This window comes from Fusarium oxysporum, chromosome III, assembly GCF_013085055.1.
Source record: "Fusarium oxysporum Fo47 chromosome III, complete sequence".
NCBI lineage: Eukaryota > Fungi > Ascomycota > Sordariomycetes > Hypocreales > Nectriaceae > Fusarium > Fusarium oxysporum.
In genome coordinates, this window is record NC_072842.1 from 2824063 (window position 1) to 2847141 (window position 23079).

Below are 23079 nucleotides of genomic sequence, written 5' to 3' on the forward strand. Positions count from 1 at the left end.
TCTAGGGTTATTGCTGACTAGATAGCAAGATTCTCTTGACGATGTATTGCTTACTACTATCGACTTCGCTCAAAATCGTGACTGTTCAATGCGGTCAACTAATCGACATTACTCATCACAATCTCAAAGGGATATAGTAAAGCTGGCATTGTATCGTTACACATATCTTAGCATGCATTTGATCTCGTGGATCTTATCCTATAGTACAAGAGTGGCAATTCTTACTTTTAATACATCATATCTGAAACCGAAGACTCCTCTGCTCTTCCATGCCGTGAGAAACTTTTCATTGCATTGAGTGACTCATCAGCCGCCCTAAGCATCAATGAAAGCCTTGACGTTGTTCAACCACCGGGTGTACTCTCGCTGCTCCTTGACGTCCACGTAGTCGGGAACAAAGACAGCGAGGGCCTGAGTGATGCCGCGCTCCTCGAGGAAGCGCTCCATGAGGACCTGGAGGTCGTCGTCGAGGCTGCCGAAGGGAGGACCGGGGTAGACATCAGCACGCTTCTGGGCGGCGTCGGGGCTCTCGACCTTGGCGACCGAGGCGTCGGTGTAATAGAAGAGGTTCTCGACAACAATGTGTCCTTCCTGAGCGCTGGCATCGATGTTCAGGGCTCCAGAGGCCTTGCCAGGCTTCTCGACAACAATTGATAGGTTGATAGGGGGGTTGCTCTCCTCCTCGGCATCCTCATCGAGCTCCTCATCGATTTCCTCGTTGGCGCGAGCGTTGCGCTGGCTGCCCTGGGCGCCCTCATCCTCAAAACCTTCCTCCTCGAGTGCGCTCTCCTCACCGTAGGGGTCGTAGTTGGTGATGTCGGCAATGGAGAAGCTGACGGTGATCCTGCAATAGCGTTGTTAGCTGACTGTTGAAACCAATGGGAGGTGCGAATACTGACTTCTCATCGCCAAAGTCGCGAACCAGCTTGACAATCTCCTGGCCGGGTGTGTCAACGAGCTCAAAGGCGCTGTTGTTCAAGAAATCCTTGATGCTGGCAGGGTCCTGCTCGCTGGCCTTGATGTCCTCCTCGATCTTGATCTCGCTCTCGAGCTTGGCGCTAAGCTCACCATCGTTCTCAGTAGCCTTACGGAAGCTTGTGGTAGAGAACGCAGCCTGGGCGGGTCGCAGGGCAGAAGCAGCCTTGGTGAAGGCCCTGGGGCGGGCGGTCTGTCGCAGAGCAGCACCTGAGAGTCGGGAGACAGCGCGGGGCGCAGATCGGACGACGTTGCGGGCAGAGAACATTGTGATTAAATTATTGAGGGGCCGCTATAAAAGTGTATAAAGCGTATAGGGAGGAAGAACAGGTCGTTGTTGGGGGGAATTGGAAGAAATTTGTGTTGTATACAGATGATGATAGAAGCTTCTAAAGCAGTTCAAAAGCTCGTCCTGAAATTTTTGGGGACGACAACTTCCCGGCGGGTTTGCTAATAATTTACTGGACTCAGACTGGACGATCTCTTCCATCAGAGCGGGGCATCACCATCACGTGGCGTAGAAACACTTCAAGAGTGCAAAAGGAAGCAATTTTTACTGGTGACAATCACTGGCGGTCGAAAGGACATCAATTGTTACGTAGATTTAATTTGAACATGAATCTTGCATTATACGATAGGTAGTTCATAGCGTATCATGAGTAAGAAATGCTGGATGGTTCCGGTAACCTTTTCCTTACCAAAAGGGTTCTCTGTTTGAACATCACGTAATTTGAGTCGCCGTTGATGTTGAATAACCACAGAGCTGTGGGTAGTGTAAGAATTGTGAACGCAAGAAGACTTGTAGCTTCCTTCTCTCCCTCTAATTTCAGTCTGAACGTATGAATCAAATCATCCTCCAACACGATACCTACCCATTACTCAAGACCATTGATGGGATGTCCAGGCAGCTTGTTCGTGTCTAGCTTCTAGAATCTTCCCTGCATTGCTTGCGGCAGGAAGATGGTGGCGATAGATTCGTTGTCCATCGGATCCATAGAATCGGTTTGTATTGTATTCCTTGGTGTTCATGTTGAGCACTTGATGGGGGTTATGGTCTTGCTCGTTTGACCCGGTGTCTTTCAAATCGTCCTTGTACAACTACTGCGTGGTCGAGCTCGCCTGTATAGGAGGCGGCAGTCATCCCACTTCCGGTTGTATTATTGATTCAGTGCATCCTGATATGCGCCAGATACTCAGTTGGTGCCGCCTGATGGGAAGCTGGTCGGTCTGACTTGGCCTTCACTATTGACCTTGACCCATTTCAGTTGGGTGAGATATGACCAGGAGCCTTCCCAAAGGTGAAGTGCGTTCACATTTACATTGTCCAAGAGATCAGGCATAACTGTCACAATGTTAGTTCCCTCCATCTTCCTTGTAGATTCACATAACGTACCAAAACCACTCTTGTACTCTTCCTCTAGTATGTTGATTTTGGCTTTCAAGAGATCTTCTTTCACACTAGCAGGCCGGCCAGGGCGACGGGCCTTCTTGGTTTCGTTATACTCCTCATCGTATTGATGAACGAAACTAGGAATTCCTTAGTAATCTTTGTAACCAAGACTATTCTTCCAGACTTACCTGTGAATCATGCGCTGAACCTCATCAATTTCTGGGGCACCTTTGTTATCTCTGTCTTTAAGGCGTAGAGCTTGTTGAAAGAAAGCAACACGGTCAACTAAGATGCGGTTAGGTAAGTAAGATATTTTGAGAGTTGGACGAGTCGTTTGTTTATAGTGTACCTAGAGGTTGTTCCTTTTTACTCCTGGCAGCTGCGAGTTTCTCAATGCGCTGGTCTCTTACACCAGCCTTGTGAAGGCGCATTGAGTCTCTGGACTTTTCATGTAGAGCATTAACGACGCCGTTTCTCTTTTTTGAAATCTGCTTGCGGGTCTTGTGAAGAGTGGTAGGCATGGTGAATCTTTATCTTTTGGGTGCTGTATGTGTATTGTCGGCTTGTACAAACTATGTGGTCGTGGCTATCTATAACCTGCAAGGATTTTTTTTCTTTCTGACCTAGGTCGGAGCCTGGGAACCTTTAGTGCTCCACTGTTGTCATGATGGGCCAGTAAGATTTCTAATAGATGGATAGGTGCAAAATCGACATGAGTGGCTTACTGAACTGAAAAAACACTTTAGTAAGTGCATGTCTTGATAGAAAATATAATACTATCTTTTCTGATACTTCACGTCCTGGTTGAGATCCTGGTCATACGTATACTCAGTGTTTTTAATACTTGGTTGATTTAATCATTATATCTGTACTTGTCGCGACTCCATGATAGGTGATAGTGAGTTGAGAAGATGGGGAGCCAATGAAGTGATTTTACGATTACAATGGCCTAGACATGATGCAATATCTGGGACTGCTTTCAGTTTCTATGTTTCGTATGTCTCACTCGTCGATAGATAGCTAACTCGAGAATATCAAGTTGCAGGGCAGCTACCTGACGGCTCGACATCTTCAGTGGGGCTTTTAACGATCTCAAGTTGCTGGGGAAATACCGAGCTGCGGGAACTAGGCTTATCCCAGGGGTTCAGTGATCTAAGGAATGGAAAGATCGCGCCTATCGACGCGCCTATGGAGCCCATTAAAACGGAAGCTTCAGGGGTCGCGTCCCATCCAAGGCAGCCCACCTCACTAAGTGCTTTTTAGTCCGAGGCTGTTGACCTCTTGATCACCACAGGCAAAATATCTCCACCTCTAGAGACGTCTCTTTCGACCACCTTTGACTTGGAGCCGCACCTTCAGCCTCTCGACAAGATTGTACCTCATATTTGTTTGCGGACTTGGCTGTATTATATCTCAAATTCGTTGTTTGTTAGACAGATCTGGTCGTTTAATCATCGCCGCCCTCGATACCGCTGCACGATCTGCCATCGCGTCCTTGTCAACTTTTCGACGCGTCTATCCACGGCACAACAAAGCTCATTACGGCCCGTCGCAATGTTTAATTGTTGACGCATGCAAAGACGAATCATTTTGGCTTGAAGCTGCCCAAGTCCCTTTTGGGGCTGCGACTGCAAAGCCCAACAATCAATAATCGCCACTAGCACTGAAGCCCTCCAGTCTTCAACATGGGTGTGTCAGGTATTATCTCTCCGAATATCCATTCCTGTCTATATAAACTGATCGTTCTCAAGGGCTTCTACCTCTTCTCAAATCGATTCAGAAGCCGACTCAGCTCAAAAAGTACGATGGCCAGGTTCTCGGAGTTGACGCGTACGGTTGGCTCCATCGTGCCGCCTATTGCTGTGCATTAGAGCTTGGTCAGGGAAAGCCGACTCAGAAGTAGGTTGAAGAAGTCAACCGTATGACAGCGAAGCATGCTAATGCCATTGCCAGATACCTGCATGCTGCCATGAATCGAGTACGCATGCTTCGGCATTTTGGTGTGACACCCTACATGGTATTCGACGGCGATTTTCTCCCAAGCAAAGCCGCTACAGAAGAATCCCGGGACACCAAAAGAAATGAGAAGAAAAAGGCTGCAATGGAACTGTTGCGCGCCGGAAAACCTGCCCAGGCCACACAGGAGTTCCAGAAATGCATTGATATCACCCCTGAGATGGCATCTGCTCTCATTCAACTGCTTAAAAAGCTTGATATCCCTTACGTTGTCGCCCCCTACGAAGCCGATGCACAGCTTGTCTATCTCGAGCGACAGGGTCTCATCAACGGCATCATCTCGGACGACTCCGATCTCCTCGTTTTCGGCGCTAAGAAGCTTCTCACCAAACTGGACCAATATGGCAACTGTATAGAGATCAACCGCAAGGATTTCTGTGCCTGCAGAGAGGTTTCATTGACCGGTTGGTCTGATACCGAATTTCGACGAATGGCCATCTTCAGTGGTTGCGACTATTTGCGCGGACTCCCAGGCATTGGGCTGAAGACAGCATATCGTATGCTTCGCAAGACAAAGGCACCAGAGCGGATAGTCCGGATGGTTCAGATGCAAGGGAGAAAGGTGTCCGAAAATTACTTGACGCAGTTCTACCAAGCCGAGCTGACATTCCTGCATCAGTGGGTTTTTTGTCCGACCAAACGGGAACTGGTTCACCTTACAGATCTGGACGGAGAACGGACGGCAGAGGAGATGCCCTTCATCGGAGCCTTTGTAGAGCCTGAGATAGCACGATCTATCGCCAGAGGTGACATGAACCCAATCACCAAGACTTTAATTGTCACCTCGACAACACCGTCCAAGAGAAGGCATTCGCAGCTGGCCCATGGTGCCATTGACCAGCCTCCACCTACGATGAAGCCTATCAGCTCCTATTTCAAGGGATCCAGTCGGATACCTATGGGTGAGATGGATCCTAATTGTTTTGAAGTTGACCCTCAGAGGGTTTCTCAGATTACTGGAGGAGGATTGGTACCCCGCGTGTTTCCGCTCCCCAGGCCGTATCTGGATGAAACAATCCAGACTGCTCCGAGTCACTCTCGGGGGTCGGATGTGACCCGTACCCGCACATCCCCAAGACTTCATCGCCGCCGTACGGAACCCATCGCCAACATGCTCAACAGTTTTGTCAACAGTCCTACTACCACGAGGCGTACGTCTTCTGCAGGCACCGAGCCTTGCCGCACTACTGCTAGCGCTTCGACTGACCCTGCAAACCGACCACCCAAGAAGGCGCGTTTGTGTGAGGGAAACGAAGCTGGACCTGAGGGAGGTTTGCCACAAAAGAGCAGATTTTTCCCTGAGCCGAAACTACGGAGAAGTCCAAGGCGGGCGAAGAGCGACGCTTATCTGTTGTCAGATGATTCGCTCGACGAAGCGCTTCTGGCATTACCTGATTTTGAGGGTTGGAAGTCTGCCGATAAAACCAAGAAGAGTGTGTCGGTGTTTGAAGAGAAGCAGAGCCAAGAGACTTCAACAACTGCAGACAGTGAGAGCCATATCTCGTTTGTCAAGGATGATGAAACCCTCATGTCATCCTGTGACGCTTCCATGCCTCCTCCTTCATCTGCGGCTTCTGCATCGCGGGTTTCTTCTACTCCCTCAAGACCAGATATTCGCCAGTTCTCTTATACTAAGCCAAACGAGACACCCGCTTCGACTGCATCGCGCCGCTCTTCCGTCTTCAGTGCAGCCTCTACCCCCTCAACTGCACCTTCAACTGCAGCTTCTCGCATGACACCTTTACAGCGTCTTGGTGCTCGTGCGATGAACGGCCCCATGTCCCCCAAGCTACCCAAACCGCGCACCAACAACACCGACAAGCAGTTCCTCTCTGATGTACCTGTCAACCCTGCATTTATACCCTTACCCAAGGTCAATCTGGATGAGGTTGCGGATCTTAATAAATGTGGAAGCGAAGATCAAATCATCCCCGCTAGTGACGAGGAAGACGAAGATGAAGATGAGGTCGACCTTCCTCCGAAGAAACTCAACCTATCCCGTTTTGCCTTCGCATAGAACTTACATTCTTGCTCGCAAACCTCTCATCTTACAGCCAACAAGCTTTCCAAAGTGAGACTGGTCGTAATGAACATAGCATTTGTCGGGCGTTCTTCTTTTTGCTTTTTCGTTGTAACTGCAGTAGTGTTTGCTAAACTGTATGGAGAGAACAGGATATGGGCGGAGCTGGAGTCTTATGGAACTAGTGCGTGTCTGTCTCTATGCATTAAACGACGGAAGACAACATGAGTAAGTCAAATATTAGATAGGCGTTTTGGCAATATTATTTCGTCACTAAGATCATAAAATAATGCAATTGGACCCCAATATCCCAGTTGCATCCCGTCCGTACGACCCTCAACAACACTTCGGGGTTGCAAATTGGTTGTGTTTTCACGAAAATTGCCTCTGTGCGATTTTGTAGCAGTGCTACACTTTAGTCATTCTTGAATATCTAAAAATAAAAATAAACAGCATATGTGATTGTTCTCATTTACTTGCCCGCTTGTTGAATATCATGATCCTTACCACCAAGAGCTGAAAACACCATGCCATAACAAGTCTATAAACCAAGATCTTCCAGGCTCCAGCAGCATAACCCTTTCTTCACGCCAACGCCTCTGGCAACGGGCCAACGCCATGATGCCATGCCTCGTCGATTTTCAGGGGGCAACAGGTCACGATGACTGACGACGAGGGAACTATGAAAGAACAGCAAGAACAAATGATACAGGAATAGATTGAGGCCAAGTTCTAGTCAGCCATGGAATAAGGGGGCAGCCAGCGAGTTTGGGCAAATTTTCTTCTCCTGCGTAATCTTGCTGTGCTACATTCATCAAATCCGATGTTTATGCAAGTTCAAGGCTGAGTAATACAGCCAATCAGTGGAGCCATAGCCATAGCCTTGATACACGGCAACCTTTGGGATTTAGGCCAGTGGCTTCTCTAACTTCGTGCTGAAAGAGTCAATTCTGTGCTCGAGAGATACTGATAGTGATTCTGGCGTCATGTCGTAATTGAGCCTCAGCGACGGTTGACGGGCGCAGAAGTGGTCGCAGCTAATAGGTCCGAGTTGAAAATCCATTTACCTAAAGGCACGAACATTAGTCAAATGAACGGAATACTGGAAGGGGTCAGGGTAGTAATACCAATTGCAAGGTTCTCGGCTGTATCCTCAAGCAGAATGACGCGACGCTTGTTGCAGTATGAAGTTTTGTCCATGATATCAACCTTGAGTTTGGGGTCAGACAATTCTGCAGTGGGTTTCTCGAACATTTCAGACAGGTTCTCCACAGCCATCTCGAGGTCTTTCTGGTTATCCTCAAAAATCTCTGTCAGGTTGTTCCTGGCGAGATAAAAAGCAAAAGCATATGTCCACTTGAGCGTTTGTCGACATGTTTGAAGAGCCTGGGACGCGGAATTGAGGTACTGAACCTCAATCCAGGACATTCCCGATGCTGTCTGAAGCTGAACCATCTTTTTTTCGGTCTTTTGAGCAATGTCCTTATCGAGCTTGGCCGATTGTTCGTGGTTGGCATATCGGTTGTAGTAGTGCAAATATCGTTCAAGAGATGTCCGGGATTTAGCTTGTGCATCACGAGCCTCAGATCCGCTCTTTTCCTCATATCTATTGCAGTTATACCAGCTGGTGCCGTGCTCGGACCAAAGTCCCATGCACATCCAGCAAAACTCATATTTGCACTTTCGACAAGTCATATGGTTGCAGCCTCCGTTCTTTTCGATCGTCGAGTTGCACTTTGGGCATTCTTTAGTGTTGGCCGAGATCCAGTTGGCTGTTTCTGAGTCGTCGGCGCACTTCTTGAGCCATTTCTTAACAAGCTCACAGGGAGCTGGTTGGTGGTCGGGGTTCGGACAACCAAAGCAGAATCTATACCCGCATCGACACTCGACAGTAGGGACGATCTTGCCTAGGTCCTTCTTTTTGACGCCGCACTCGAGAGCGTTGGGGCAGTCTGGGGCAGGACACCACTTAAAATTGTCCTTGTCTTCGACATACGTTCTGTTGAGTAGTTCTTGATATCGATCTGCGAGTGCTGGGGTGACCAGAACATCGAGTGACGCTGAGTCAAGGATGCGACCACATCCATCAGAGGGGCATTGGATCCTAGCAGCCTCCCCCTCTTCACGGATCTTTTGTGTCAAGTAGTGCCGGTAGCAATCAACACAGTAGCGATGACCACATTTCATGGCAAATGACTCGAGGCCCTCCTCATCCTCACAACATATGTCACATGTGAAGCCAGGGATAACCTCCAGCTTTGGAGGGCTGGATGTATTGCTGCTTAATCCAGCAGCTTCGAGTACTTTTTCTGGCCTGTCCATATAGTCCTCAAGCAACCTCTCTTTATTCCATCGGAAATGGCGAAGCAAGATGGCCGCGTCCTCTTTCTGCATGTCTAAAATCATGTTGACTTCGCTGATCATGTCATCCTGTTGGCGTTGGATATCGCTCGGTTCATAGACTTTGTATGATACCACATGTGCGGATTTCTTCTTCTTCTCTGCATCTTTGATTAGACCAAAGTCAGGATCGGGCTCGTCGAACTCTTCGTCATCAAAGTCTGTGATGTCAACATCATTAGTAACCAAGGTAGTGGAATATGGGGGATCCCGGAGGATATTGGGAAACACACCTTCACCTGCGGATATCTCATCGCCGCTTTCGTCCTGCATTATCTCGTCGTCGCTCGAAAGAGCCGACATGTATTCCTCCTCAGAATCCATGGGGTTGCTGGCGGTGGTGAGTGGAGTTGGGGGCAGGGCGTGTTTGTCTACGACGGCAGCTGAGGCGATGACTCTCTTGTTGGGCTCTTCGTCTCTGTTGGCAGAGGAAATCGTCGCCTCAGCAGCCTTCCGCTTCCTCGTGGTGGGGGGAATCGTGGCGGTTTAAGGGAGGTCTTGGGAGAAGACCAAGGATAGAAGGATGTCTGAGGGTACAGAGCAGAAATCGGAAGGTGGCGTTGGCGTTTGACGGCGGGTGACTAACAGCAGGTAGCCTTATGTAAAGGACCCCAAGTACGTAGCCTGGGGTAAGGCAAGATGATGTGTGGTATGGAATGGAATGGCACTGTAGCGAGTGGTGACGGAGGGTCAAGTAAGAGTCAAGTGAGGCCGAGAGGGGTGCCTATGACGGAGCCGGGGCCATTAAATTCGGCACAGGTACTCTAGGTAGGCAGAAACACGCTGTAATATGGTGCCCAGCAGAGGAAACAAGGTCTGTGCTAAAATGTACTAGCCGTCTTGACAGAGTCGACACTGGTGAGCGTAAAGAGGAGATAAGCAGTTCGTTGATGGAAAAGAAGTTTTTTGTTGAAACAGCAGCCTTCGCGATGATGATAAATAAAAGTCACACACTCTCTCTTTCCATCTCACTACAGTTGACTGGACTGCCCGACCATAAACCTAGCACGGGAAGGCGGGACGGTACGGTGGGGGAGCTGGATCGGAAGGCACGATAGTAGGCAGCAGAGACCCGGGCTTATGTGGGTAGGCAGTCAGGCCCCAGCCTGGAAAAAGAAGGAACAAAACAAGTGGGTCGTGCGTGGTATGGCGAGTGTCGACCACTGGTGTGCTGGGACGCTCAGTTAACTGTCTTTTAAATGTTTCCTTCGTACCTTCTGTCAAAGCGTTCTGATTTATTTGATATGCAGTAGAGGTAAGGATATCTCGATATTGATCTTGAATCCTTAAGAAGTATACGTAAGGTCTGTGTTCTGCATTTCATCAACCTGAAACTCACAGTCATAACCAACTAAGAGTTGTTCCACGGGTATCAACCATCCCAAGGTAGCTGAGGTGGGCGGTGACTCCTAATACAAAGTTCTGCTAAGGTAATTTATGAGTAATTAAATTCTCAGATACCTCGCTATGGTATATTAGCACTGGATGAGCCAGGTGAATGTACCTATATTGTCCTGTTGTGTTTTTTTTCTTTTTTTTTTTTTTTTTTGCGATTTTGAACTCTATATTGAAATATACTACGGGTTGCTATGCCTAAGTAAGCACTGGTAAAATCGGTGCAAGCTCAGGCAGTGGAAATGAGATAAGTTTCCCTAAGTGACTCTGCTAGCCGATAAAGGATTTTGAACATGGTTTCTATCTCATTGCCCAGTATCTCCCCTCACTCTATTAGGTTAAAAGGAGGATGACATATGTAGTGGAGGTTATTGAAGAATGGGTGTCACGATGACACTGCTACCCTGTACCCAGTCAAAGCGCAGGACCACTGGGTTACCCGCTCGGACAGTGCAGGTGAGAAGTCACTATCTGAGCTAGCCAGCAAAGGATATTGAGGGTTGCTTCACCTGTGTGTTCGACCCAGCATCGATACCCATAAGCGGTTTGTCCATGAACGGTACAGACCACAATAGACCGTGGTTAACGAGACGGAGCAACCGACTCAGGCCGCCGTTGTATTATATCAGGGCAACAAATCGCAGTCAAGAAGCGTATGCTTCATAGATCTCGGTGTCATATACTGTATCGTCATTTGTTACAGCACCAAACGAGTTGAGCTCGCGATCTAGTAAAGAATGACAATGATCCAGGTGCATGATCAACAAGCGCAAGTACTGGCCATCATGTGCAGAACCTCAAGCAAACGCCGCTTCAGAAGTTCAGAACAACTGCTGGCCATGCGCATGACGCCGTGTCTGGAGTCATAAGCAAGACCAAGGTCTCCAAGAGCGGTCCATGATATGTCTTCGGCAAACTTGTCCTGGCATCCATTATCAGTGGCGCTTATCGACAGTACGCCAGATGACCCAATTATACATTTCCTGTGCCATGTGTTTTGTTTGAAGATTGAACGGTCTAGCAAGTGTTGGTCAGGCAACCCATCAAGAATAGCTGCAATAATCATGCCTCGCATTGACGCGCGCTTCTCCAACTATAGAGTTGACCCAGGCCATCTAGTTGTCTCGCGTATCGCCAGAGGAGGTCGAAATATCGAAGCCAACCACAGTATTGGTTTTCGTACACACTGAGGTTCCGTAAACGAATTTCCTAGAGCCTTTGCGACCAGCACGGGCCTATTTGCGCGCGCGTCGACTTGCAGCCCAAATGCCTTTGTCAAGGTCATTGGCCGCTGGAAGGCATTCCTGACCGACCAATCTCTGGTTTGATGCTGTGTGGCAAGTCGTTGATGTTCAGCCGTTGATTGGTGGCCATTTGTCTTGTAAAAAAAAGTCCCTGGCCGCTGATTGGCATCTCATATTCGTAGTTGACGGCAACAGGCATGACCACTCATCGGAATTGGCTGACCACACCTTTTATTCGCCGAGATGTTCATCTTCGTTGATAGCTCACCCAATAAGCGTCACGCCTGGGGCTGTTGCTAGTTTCGAACTTTGGCATCATGATTGAGATCAAGGATAGAGTTAGTTGAAGCAGTGATCAATGATTTGCTATATCCACTTTCAGTTATCCTCACTAAGGTAGAGGAGGAAGCATGGCCATTTGTTGGAGATGTTTGAAGGAAATGGTAATCGAATCTGCGAAAGTATTGTGAAGAAAAATACCAGTGTATTAAGTTTAAAATTGCAATAAAATGAATACTTGCCTACTTACTAGGTACCTGCCTAGGCAATGCATACCTCTTAATTGCACTCATTTGTTCAAAATAGAAGCTTTAGATTACTCTTCATCTCCTTGTAAGCACACGAAGTGACCCCGGGTTCCCCTCCATCATTCACCTGGGACACGAGATAGACCTCAAGGATATGACAAACCAGCTTCATCCTCGTAATATTTACGAAAGAACTCGCCAGAAACTCATTCAGCTGCAAAGCATCAACCGTTACTCGTCAGCATCAAACCTACCTCGTCGCTGTCAGAATTGCGAAAAAGGCCATGGATGAGATCCTATTCGCTCGGTACTTTGACACGCCGCGAGCCAAAAACAGACCAGTTTGTGTGAAAGCCGGAGAGTTGCGCATGTGTTTTCCCAGGCCTACTACGAGTCCTGCCTTGGTCGAATCACATTCCTCCCGACCATCTGGGCCAGGAAGCAATCCCCGGCGCCAACAACGGCTCCGGCGACCAAACAGCTCCCTGAGAGGGAGATTTCAGCCAGGATGACAGGTGACTAGGGCGTATTCGAGAATAAAAAAAGCAGGGAGACTAAACTACACAGGGCACTTGATTGAGCCCTGCTCCATCGAATCAGCAGACGTCCCGCCCCCTGTCAGTTGCATGGCCCTATTCTCGAGTTGGCGTAGGCGGTTGATGCTGCTTTTAACGCGACTATCACCGCCAAAGTCAGCCAATCCAGATCCAACCTTTCGGTCCTTGCAACTTACAACCATCACAGCGCCTCGTCTCTCTTGCTGCCCACCAACCATGATGAATGGAAAACTGAAAGGTTGAGCCGCCGACCAACATGTCCAGTATCCGTACTGTTGCTCGTGTTTCTCACTTGAAAGAGAGGAGAGTCTACGGTCTCAATCACAGCTTGGGTCCAGGCGTTGGCTTGGAATTGTCCTGCCACGACACCATCAACCATCAACCAGGTACACATAAGAGTTGTGCAGTCAGTACAAACGGCCTTAACCGACCTGAATTCTCTTGGTCACCAGCATGGCGCCCACCCACCAACGAACCAACTACCCATTGGCGGCTGCTGTGCGGCAACAAAGGTCCAGCGGAGATAGAGTGACATTGTGTAGCATAATACTGCACAGCTGTCACTGTCCGGCTGGCAGAACCGCACAGTCACATCTTCACATCGCAAGCTTGCCGGCAACACAGATCATTGGGCAGGCTGAACACGCTGCGGAGTGAAGCAGAGTGCTCAGAGAAGAGCAACATATCAATGATAACCACAGCCATACATCCCCTCACGGGCTTATTGCATGGTCTCTCGTGTTGTTGCCGCCCTCTTTGGCCTGATCCTGCATCTCTGTACGCGCTTGTTACTGCTGCGTTGTCGCTGTTCTACCTATCGTCCTGTGTTTCTCTACATCTGCTGGTGCCTTGGTGGTTGTCCGTGTCTGGTACGGGCTCATGTACACGCGCCCGGCCCCAGTCTGGTGGTATCCCGCACGGTAGATTACCTTACCTACCTATCCACACCTCCAGCTGGGGTCGTCGTCTCTTTCATTACACCCCTCTACCCCTTCACCCTCACAGGCCGTCATAGCCCCACATTGTTCCAACTGCTTCACACCCCCTTCACTTCTTCAAGCGCCCACCTCTTCCCAATTTCATCCTCTGGCGCCAAATACTTGACGCAGTCCTTTCCTTATAATCGTCTGTTGCTGCCTTTGCTACCCTCTCACCTTCGCTTCTTCTCCAGTCAGTCAGTAGTCTGTTCACTCGCTGCTTCTATCTGCCTGCACTCCTAGTTCCCACTATCTGGGATTGGCTGCTGGTTCATATAATCAACACAGCTCAGGCTCTTCAGCTCGCCCATAATCACCAGTCTTGATCTCGACAACCAACGTCAACTCAACAATCATCATGCCTACCGCCAAGCCTAAGTTGGGGAAGCTTACCACTCCCGTCACCGCTACCTTTCCTTCCGAGATCACATCGGCAACGCCTATCTCGGCCGTCTCCTTCACATTCAAACCTGATCCGGACTTTCTCAAGACGCCTATTAGCCCACCCATGGCTTATACCGACTTCCTCACCAAGGCTATGGCTCTCAACTCCCCAGCTACGAGCTCAGGGCAGACCACCCCAGACTCGCTCCCAGATACGGCGACTAGCGAGGAAACCGACACCTCTAGCAAGAGTGAAGAAGGCACTCCTCCGTCTTCAGCTTCAAGCACTACTTCAAAGAAATTTGCCCGTCCAACTCCCCCAGCGACGGCTCCTATGGTGCCCCCTAGTCCCTTCACCTGCTCCACGCCTATGTCTGCTCCTCCTACTGGCCCTGTCTGTTTCCCCAGCCTCAAGGTGCCTCCCAGTCCCAGCGTCTCTAATATCGACTCGCCGTTGAGCGCAAGCACCGCTCGATCACCCTTCAGTGCCAGACCGGTCCATTCAGTGTTCGACTGGGATGCTGCTCTCAAGGCCCGCCTACTAGAGAAGAAGCAGAAGACCTCACGGACAAGCGTGCGACACATTCGAGAGGTGGTGACAAGAACTGTCACATACACACCTAGAATGGCACCAGCACCAAAGGGCAAGAGACGAAAGGTGGAATAAACCTACTGAGCTAATCATTATCTACCCAACTCATCATGTCCACACTCAAAACGATCATCTGCTCAATCAACTCATACCTTTAACGATCCTTCGAATACTTCATGAACTTTCTTTTGTTTAGACATGCATCGTTACCAAGAACATACCGAAAAACGACGAGGATGCACACCTCAAGGCGAAATATGGAGCAGGCCTTCGACACCTGGCGGCGGCGAAAACTGTCGCCTGTTTAACCTTCAAGCATTCTCTTGTTGATATTTTTTTTATACGCTTTGGAAGGAGTTGAATCAGGAATGGGGAGACCGGGAGGTGCGGTTGGAGGAGTTTGATGGCGTTCTACAAATTTCATTACCTACTTGGATGTGCTATTCCCTGGGGGCATAGCATGGACCAAGAATTACGATACCAGCACATTTGGAAAGGCTCGGGGGAGAAGGGATTGAGATCAGCGACTAGGACGCAGTCGACAGCGACCCTCTAACAGGGTTATTTATGGATGAGGAGGGGACCGTCAGAAGAAGAATTGAACAACGCTTAGAGCTTCGGTGACCCCGTGTATCGGGGGCAGAATCAGCTCTTAGCAGCGCCGTTATTAAAAAATTCATAAAGCCATGGGCTGTTTAAACACCAATTTTGTCGCGTGCTCTGATTTGTGCTGTGTTAGGTGACTGAAACCGACTGACTGGTACGTACCTGATCATATGAGCCAAGCCTACCAGCCTGGACTGAGTCACCATTTTTACAAGTTTCGTTCTGTTTATCTAATTGGGGATATCGTCACACTATCGATCAATCGATTGTTTGTTTGTTTGTTTGTTTGTTTGTTTGTTTGTTTGTTTGTTTGCTCGCTTATAATGGATCTGTCATGGTCTTAAGAACAGGCCGCACAACGGGTATATCCTCGATGCGTATCTTGGTCGCACTGGCGGCCTACAGAACGGCCGCCAGCTCGAAGCTTCTCTGAACCCCACCTGCTCTTAATCTGCCTTATTTTCCTTCTATTCCCAAGTGATGGGACATACCCTTGTTCCTTGTCGGGAGACTTAGCATGGGTCGCAAAAGCACCTGTGAGAGATCATCTCAGCAAGCCTCAGGCTTCGTTCGAACGATGGGCTACATGGGGGTGAACGATGAAGAACATATTGTTGACCCGTTTTCATTCTGCATTTCGGTCCGCGTTGTGACGAGATGCAAAGACGTGAATGAAGCATCCATGTATATATGCACTCCACTGGGCCAACTCTTGGGCCAAAGGAACAGGACGTATGCAGAGATAGACAGATATAGTCATTGCCAGAAAGCGGCATCTGAGAGGGCCATGGTAAGCATTGGCAGTTCTTGTTCCCCCAATATTGCGCTTCTCTTATTCTCCTTCGGGCCACTGCATCTTCACTGCGCTGCCCTGCGAATTCAGTACGAAGGAACCATTTGAACTTAAGGAATCCTTTCAATGCTGCTCGCCCACTGTCGGCACCCCCCTCCCATCACCCAGGGGTGATGGACCACTAGAAAGACTTAGACTTAAAAGCGGCGTGATCTCTAGCTTCTGGCGACCCAGCACCCTGGTCCAAGCGGAACCAGAGAGCCCCATAAACTGGGCTTGTAAGCGCCGGGCAATGGCCTTCGAATGTGTTATTGGCTAAGGCGGGAGAGCCCATCACCCACCATGGAGGGCGAGTTGACATGATTGGATCCGTGCTAAGCGCCCAGGGCTGTGGGTCGACGATTTCGATTTGTATTTGTGAGGGTTGGGGTTCTTAATGGATTGAGGACATAGCGACATGCAGAAGCGTTGTTTCTTGTCTGTCCTGTATGGCCCGTAATAGTAATGCCTGCGCTATATGTTGTGTCGTGTTGTCTTGCTTCAGGTGCGCCTGTGTCTGCATCTCCCCTCTCGCTCTCGTTTCTACTCTTGTCGATTTGTTTCGCGCATACTACCCAGCTACTGCGAGGGATACAATGCGCTAGCAGACCAGTTGGCGTGTTTCCAATGGCCCCCAGCGGTATTGTCACCAGGGACGTGACGACGTGAATCTTTGGTCCGCACCAGCCTGTGACAATATGTTGAACCTCACTGCCCGTGAATTTAAGCTTAGGCTCTTGACACCTCACCCAAACTCAAGCTCATTCCATCACCTCTCATCATCCAGATGACCAAGGTCCTGGGACACTATCACTCAATTACCATGGCACAAGTCCAACAGGTGAAAAAGAACACCGATCTAACACGCGTAATCTCCAGTTTACCGGAAGCCCAGCTCCTCATGGCATCGTGTTCAGCAAGCAGAGGATGCTTCCGAGAGGCTACAGAACCTAGATTAAGAGCCCTCATAGCCTATTGACTCGCCCAACCCACCGAATGCGCCAGTGACGAGATGCGCATGTGGTGATGTGACAACCCTGCGCATCACACCGTCTCGTCTGCAGCCCTGTCATTGGCTACCATGCACGTGAGATGCCCAGCTCACGCCTCCCGCCTATCTGAAACCAAGGAGGGATCCTCAGCCCTGAGTCTGAGATTAGAAACGAGTTTGAGACCGCTGTGACCCGGCTGCTGGGTGGAACAAGGCCCTGGATCATGTTTCGAATGCTTTGCCAATTGCTAATTTTGGCTCAAAAGTCAGATTGTCGGATCTCACTCCTTGCTAGAACCTCTCTTCTTCACACCCATGGAAATAATTATAGTCTTCCCAGAGCGAGAAGATCGCCGCCCCATGGTTTGGCTGGGTTGAATGCAGTGTGAAATTGCAGGGCAGTTGTGAACTTGAGATGCATCTTTTAGCTTGATGGAAACCAAAATGCCCTGTCCCCGTCTTGCCTTGAAACGTGATTCAATAGCACGAAGTTCATTCTGGTCTTGAACATGGGATCAATCCACTTCCCTCACTTCCTTCGCTATGGCGTTGCAGAGCGCAACCTTTACCCCTGCTCCAGTAAGCACATGGATCCATAGCCGTTGAGTATCACTCAGCCGGTCGTTGGCGCTCTTGACTTCCGAGAACATAACCTCTCCCTTTGGCCTTCCAGGCACCTTGTTTGAATCTTCTGGTAGATTATTAGTGCGCCACAGAATTAGATCCGGGATACCGCCGCCTCGTTGTCTGTACTCTTGAGCCATCACCTTGCATACTGCTGCAAGAGCGCTTCCCTCGAAGCACCCAGCAAGCTCTACGAGGTCGTCAATCTCGAAATCCCAGTTAAGGCCCACCACACTTGTTCTCCTCTCATGTTCTGATTCCCAGACTTTGCGAATGAGTCGTGGAGCCTCTCCATTGGCAATCTCGACCAGTCTGTGGTTGATTTCTGATGCTCGGGACGGGTAGAAAGCATCAGTGTGAAGATCCAGCGGACATGTTTGATATGCTGTCTGAAACACATTTGGAATATAGATAAAGAGAATATCGTAAAAGAGGTACGCGAAAAGAGTGCGAATAATTCCACCCTCAGCGTGATACCCCTTCCAACCCTCTGATCGATATTGACTGAGACACATTGCTTCAACGCTACACTCCTCTTGGGTGTCTAGCTCATCGAGCCATATAGTTTTGGTTGAAACTTGGCGACCGCCCTTCGCAATGATATCCTTCTTGAGTTGAATTCCTTTAATGGTGTGTTCGATAGGTTTTTGCAGATCAACATGGCCAAAATCGTGTTGTAAGCGACGTGGTATACGTAGTTTCTTTTCTAATTTGACAAGGCGTTTTTGCAGGTCATAGTGAAATATCAGATGGCAGTCCGGGTCTTGTAGGCCAGCCTCACAAGTAGCAACTGCGATTTTCTTCCAATGTTTCTTCTGCTGTTCGGGGTCTGTGAATTTGGGATTTGGGTCCAAAGCTGGCATATAATGCTCCTCCAGAAGAGCCTTTCGTTGGTACCAACTACCTCGTCTTGCAGGATGGAATAGCCGTTGATCGAGAAGCTCGGTGAGCAGCTCATGCTCTCTGAGATGTTGTTTGAGCTTTCCAAAAACTGGTGCTGCTTTATGGACAATTCTTGTATACGAATGGCCTGGCGTGAAACGTCTCAAGTAAGCACCCTCTCCCATTTCATAGACTGTGTGCTCCTTGTGCTGCTCTTCTTCAACCAATATCTTCCATCGCGGGTAAATTTTCTCAAAGATGTTGACCATCAGTCTGAGGCCCTCATCTCCGGGTGGGCTACTGAACTCCCATGCATCGACTTCGGCCTCCATGCGGATGGCAGTTTCATACTCTAGTAGGTGCAGGCGCGACATAAATATAGTCGAAGTTCGGCACACAATGTATTCAGGAAAATGACGTCTTGCAATTTTAGCAAGAATAATTGTTGTAAGTGATTTCTCTGTCCACTCCGTCGATCGATAGAACACAAGATGCACCCGTTCAAAAAGCTTGAAGGCTGGTGGCGACAATCGAATGCAAGGTCCAAGTATTGCGAGAATTTTTGTAAGGAAATGCTGCTCTCGATTCGAATCTTCTCGCCGAAGCTTCGCGGTGTCCTTTCTCTTGGCTTTTGCATCCAAGTTTTCCTGGTCTTCGGAAACAGAACCACGGCTGTTGTGTCTGCTGAGGCCCACCGACATCAATCCAGACTGTTGCTTGCTCATCTTTACTAGTGAACGAATGAGTTCTGATTTATTGCGCCCTTGGACCTTTGCTTCCTTAGCAAGCTCTTTCAACTCGTCTAGGCTCAGCAGCGACGCAGCCTCTTCTACAGAATCAAAATGATCTTGTGACCTATCGGCAAAGCTGAACGTCTCATCCAGTCTCGACTCTTCAAGTTCAAGACCATGAACTGGGCTCTGTATTGGGGTGGCTGTGCTCGCTGGCAGAACACGAGACGATTGCAGGGTAGTTATCGCTGCCTCAAGGTCCGAAATGTCGTTGTGATATCCAAGACGGCTATGGCGATGCCACGATGCAGTTTTCCTCAGAAAGAGCCTGACGTAGCTTTAAAGTGTGAGCGAGTATCAGATTTGTGGTAATGCGTAGAGGGCATACAGATATTGAGCCTCGTAGTTCAGCCCTCTCCATTGTTTGAAAACCTCGGTCTCTTTCCCATCAAATAAATGTGATTCTTCTTCTAGGACAGTATCAAGCGCAAGATTGAAGGCATCCACATAAATAGAGCTTCGTCCCTTGACCCAAAGTGGCTGAGTTGTTTCTGTGGTGTCATCCTCGTCATGCGCCGAGGCCTGTGATGACTTCATCGTCTCATACTGCTCAACTGCTTCTTGGCCTTCAGCAGTGGGCGGCAACGCGCTCTCAATACCCGTAATTCGAGGGTGTTCCTCAGTTTGGTATTTTGTTTTAGCTGCTTCATTGTCAGGAAAATCCTCCCTCGGTGAGATATCCTGGGGGTGATCGGGGCATAGGCCACCCTCAGAGTCTGGCGATCCCTGCCGTTTGGCTCGCTTGGAAGGCCTCTCCTTTTCTGGTGAGTCACCACGAACTTGCTCTCGAAGCTGGCTCGGCGGCTTGGAAAGCCTCGTCATGAACGCATCCATAATTCAACTTGAGCCATGTCAGATGAAATTAGAGCGGCAAGGGTAGAAGTTGAAAACACTATTAACGAATGGATGTCTAACGATGTGGACGCGATGACAAAGACAAGGTAAGCACGCTAGCTGAACACGAAAGCACATGACCTCGCGGGGTGTCTACATTATCGGTTCTTATCTTGATCCGAAAATCAGCCGGCGCGACAGGATCACCTTTGTCCACTCTAGCAGCTTCGATAAGTGCCTGTCAACAGCGCCATTCTGTTAAATACCTTACCTTACATCGCCTGATCTCATCGACAATGGCCGACGAAGCCCCCAGAACAGACCCAGCAGCAGAGACACCGCAAGTTGTAGCACCAGCTGAATCTGCTGTCAATGGACATAACTCAGATGGTCCGCAGAAGGATGTGACAATGTCTGATGCGCCAGTCGATCACCCTGCAGTATGTTCTCTCTGCTCTATATGTTCCTGGAGAGGTTTTTTTTTGTCCAGATTCCGCTCATTACGCGGACTCGCCTCTCTTCGATAATCAACCTCTTGTATCAGGCGCCATTTGGAGGACAGACTATTAACCTCTTGACAGTCATCTCCTGCTCCAGCTACTCATGCGCCTAGCCCCGTACCTGCACGAACAGGAACTCCGGCGCAAGGTTCCAGAGCTGCTTCTGCGCATCCGGATTCTGGTCTTAGCCTACCAGCCGAAGCTCCCCCTCATGGCGATTCAACACGGCGATATCTCAACACAAAAGTTACCGGAGTATTGTTAGAGGGCGTGAAGCAACTGGCAAAGGACAAGTAGTTATCACCTTTATTGTGTTTTGTGAATGGCGACTAACAGCATCACAGGCCGAGTGATCCTCTCCGGGTACTAGGAGAGTATCTCATTCAGAAGTCAAAGGAACTGGAAGGTACTGGCTAGATCCACGATATCACAAAATTTCCCACGGTAGCACGCAATTGGCATGGTAGTGGAAGGCATAGATGGCGTTCAGGTTCAATAAGTTTATCGTCACTGGGTTGAGAATGCCCCATTGCATACGCGTACTTTCAGCGGTCGAAGAGCTTTCTATTTGAGCGGTCGACGTCGCTGTTGATCCTCCCAGAGGGGGCAGAAAGCATCATGGCTCTAAATGCAATTTTTTCCATGTTTGTCCCCTAACTCCGTGACCCGGGAAACCATCACCACCAACTCAATGCGGCCATTCTTCGTCATGTGTTCGCTTAAGCGACGATGGTGCTGGCAGTAGCGGACTCGTACTTCCAGGTGGGAGGGAGAACACCGACGGTCTTGTAGTAACGAGCCAGGCGGTGAATTCGGGACTCAATAAGAATGAGGCGGAACTTGGAGTCCTTGTCCTTGCGGTTACGCTCAAGGTGCTTTCGGACGGCGACAGCCTTTTAACTTGTTAGCCTGGAATTGTGTAATGGGGAAGAATTTGACATGACTGGCGTACCTTCTTGATAAGCATGTACAGATCCTCGGGGAGCTCGGGAGCGAGGCCTGTTAAGATCTCTCTGTCAGTCTCAACCGTACAGAGGCATTAAGGAGATGGTGTTTCTCCGTTGTAGATGTATTTGTTTCCATCGCCACATCCTTTATTCGTTTAGGGAACCGTACCGCTGGACTTGAGAATTCGGAGAATTCGGTTACCTGCGATTATTTGTTAGTTGCTTTGACCTTTATTTTCCATGCGCGCAATCCGTACCGGTGACAAGCTTGACCTGGGCAATACCATGGCTGTCGCGAAGGACAACACCAATCTGAGAGGGAGTGGCACCCTTACGGGCGAGCTTGGCGATCTGCTCAACAACCTGCTCGGGGGTGGTCTTCAACCACGCAGGAGCGGAGCGAGAGTAGGGGAGAGCGGAGGCAGAAATGCCCTTTCCCTTGCTGTGAAGTCGGCCCATCTTGTCGGTTTGGCGTGGTGATGCTGGATGATCAGTGTTGGAGTCGTGGAGTTGCAAAATGATCTTTTGAGAGAATTACCTTTTGTGCGCACTAACCTTTTTGCTCACGTGATAGAGACTGTCACGTGAGAAGATCTAGCGCCTTTTCTTTTTTGTTAAAGTGCCGGGTTGGCTTAGATACCTGGTAGGTTAATCCCATTTATCAGGTGGGATAAATGGGATTAACCCACCGGGTAGATAAAATGCACTAAGTAAGGTGCCTTATAGATGCTATCTCCAGATCTTACCTACTGTAAGTGTTGCCAGAGGAAGGTGCAAAGTGGAGGAGATGCCATCTAAGGAAAACTGTATGCCATGTAAGAGGGAAGATACAATGCGGTGGGCAGGAATATCCTCTTAAGCTATCTCGCTCTGATTTTCTTCTCTTCTTTTTTTCCCCTTAGCCATCCTTGACACGAGAAACGGTAAGTTATATTTCGCCTTCGCTCTCTCTCCCCCTTTGCCATAATGCATATCCTATGTAGCTGCAAGTGCAGGATCAACAGAATCCTGGCTTCCAATGAATGAGCCTTGACTTCCAGTGGCAGCTTGTGTGATCCACCTTTATTAGGGTAGCGAAATGCGAATCGACTGGTCCGATAAGCCACGATGCGGATGCTAGATAAGAAGTCACGTGCATGGTCCAAGCTTAGCGCTAATGTCGCGTCTCTTTTACTTTTCTTGCTGTCGCGATTCGAGTTTTTCTTTCTTGATATTCTGCATGAAGCAGAGCTCAAAGAGCTCTGCGCCACTACTTTCAATCATATGGTAAGTCAAAGTGCTCCTCATACCGTCTCAGTCGACCTCGACATGATGATAAATCACTTTTTACTTATTTCTGGTACCTCTTATGTTAGAGCCCTCGGGCTCAATGAATGAACAGGACTTCTGATCTGGTCATTTTATTTGCAATTCGACTCGTTTTCTCTGTTGGGCTTGACACTAACGGAGTACAGATTCTTTAGGCTACTTGTTCCTACTTGAAGTTACGTTAGATAGATATCTTACAAATAGTCAGTACCTTCAATATATGCTGCTCTTGATTCCACCGCTGTGTATCAATCCATCAACATGTGCCTGGCCTCGTAGTAGTGAAC

General features: G+C 49.0%; 8 protein-coding genes across 8 annotated transcripts; 3 read left to right on the forward strand and 5 right to left on the reverse strand.

The window, feature by feature from the left end:
• Window positions 1-111: 111 nt before the first annotated feature.
• Window positions 112-1387, reverse strand: FOBCDRAFT_23425 (mitochondrial glyco protein). The gene is made up of 2 exons (XM_031176656.3): window positions 900-1387; window positions 112-844 (listed from the first exon to the last, which is right to left on the reverse strand). The coding sequence occupies exons 1-2, from the start codon at window positions 1241-1243 to the stop codon at window positions 316-318; spliced, it is 873 nt and encodes a 290-aa protein (XP_031047789.1). The 5' UTR covers window positions 1244-1387; the 3' UTR covers window positions 112-315.
• Window positions 1388-2168: 781 nt separating this feature from the next.
• FOBCDRAFT_271171 (translation machinery-associated protein 16) lies at window positions 2169-2886 on the reverse strand (the record flags this gene model as incomplete). Its single annotated transcript, XM_031176657.2, has 4 exons — window positions 2169-2317; window positions 2369-2502; window positions 2554-2650; window positions 2715-2886. The coding sequence occupies 4 exons, from the start codon at window positions 2884-2886 to the stop codon at window positions 2169-2171; spliced, it is 552 nt and encodes a 183-aa protein (XP_031047790.1).
• A 741-nt stretch (window positions 2887-3627) lies between these two features.
• FOBCDRAFT_258553 (PIN domain-like protein) lies at window positions 3628-6718 on the forward strand. The gene is made up of 3 exons (XM_031176658.3): window positions 3628-4063; window positions 4117-4264; window positions 4319-6718. Exons 1-3 carry the CDS (start codon window positions 4051-4053, stop codon window positions 6396-6398), a joined length of 2241 nt encoding a protein of 746 aa, XP_031047791.2. The 5' UTR covers window positions 3628-4050; the 3' UTR covers window positions 6399-6718.
• Window positions 6719-7403: 685 nt separating this feature from the next.
• FOBCDRAFT_129178 (RING-5) lies at window positions 7404-9125 on the reverse strand (the record flags this gene model as incomplete). Its single annotated transcript, XM_059607848.1, has 3 exons — window positions 7404-7468; window positions 7529-8962; window positions 9035-9125. 3 exons carry the CDS (start codon window positions 9123-9125, stop codon window positions 7404-7406), a joined length of 1590 nt encoding a protein of 529 aa, XP_059464454.1.
• Window positions 9126-13859: 4734 nt separating this feature from the next.
• On the forward strand, window positions 13860-14552 carry FOBCDRAFT_198779 (uncharacterized protein; the record flags this gene model as incomplete). Its single annotated transcript, XM_054703833.1, has 1 exon — window positions 13860-14552. The coding sequence occupies one exon, from the start codon at window positions 13860-13862 to the stop codon at window positions 14550-14552; it is 693 nt and encodes a 230-aa protein (XP_054559808.1).
• Window positions 14553-17421: 2869 nt separating this feature from the next.
• Window positions 17422-20059, reverse strand: FOBCDRAFT_290301 (VRR-NUC domain-containing protein; the record flags this gene model as incomplete). The annotated part of the gene is made up of 2 exons (XM_031176662.3): window positions 19532-20059; window positions 17422-19480 (listed from the first exon to the last, which is right to left on the reverse strand). Exons 1-2 carry the CDS (start codon window positions 20035-20037, stop codon window positions 17422-17424), a joined length of 2565 nt encoding a protein of 854 aa, XP_031047795.2. The 5' UTR covers window positions 20038-20059.
• A 274-nt stretch (window positions 20060-20333) lies between these two features.
• On the forward strand, window positions 20334-20954 carry FOBCDRAFT_271176 (uncharacterized protein; the record flags this gene model as incomplete). Its single annotated transcript, XM_031176663.2, has 3 exons — window positions 20334-20477; window positions 20619-20830; window positions 20882-20954. The coding sequence occupies 3 exons, from the start codon at window positions 20334-20336 to the stop codon at window positions 20952-20954; spliced, it is 429 nt and encodes a 142-aa protein (XP_031047796.1).
• Window positions 20955-21256: 302 nt separating this feature from the next.
• Window positions 21257-21943, reverse strand: FOBCDRAFT_271177 (ribosomal S13/S15 N-terminal domain-containing protein; the record flags this gene model as incomplete). Its single annotated transcript, XM_031176664.2, has 4 exons — window positions 21257-21430; window positions 21490-21536; window positions 21654-21686; window positions 21742-21943. The coding sequence occupies 4 exons, from the start codon at window positions 21941-21943 to the stop codon at window positions 21257-21259; spliced, it is 456 nt and encodes a 151-aa protein (XP_031047797.1).
• Window positions 21944-23079: the final 1136 nt, after the last annotated feature.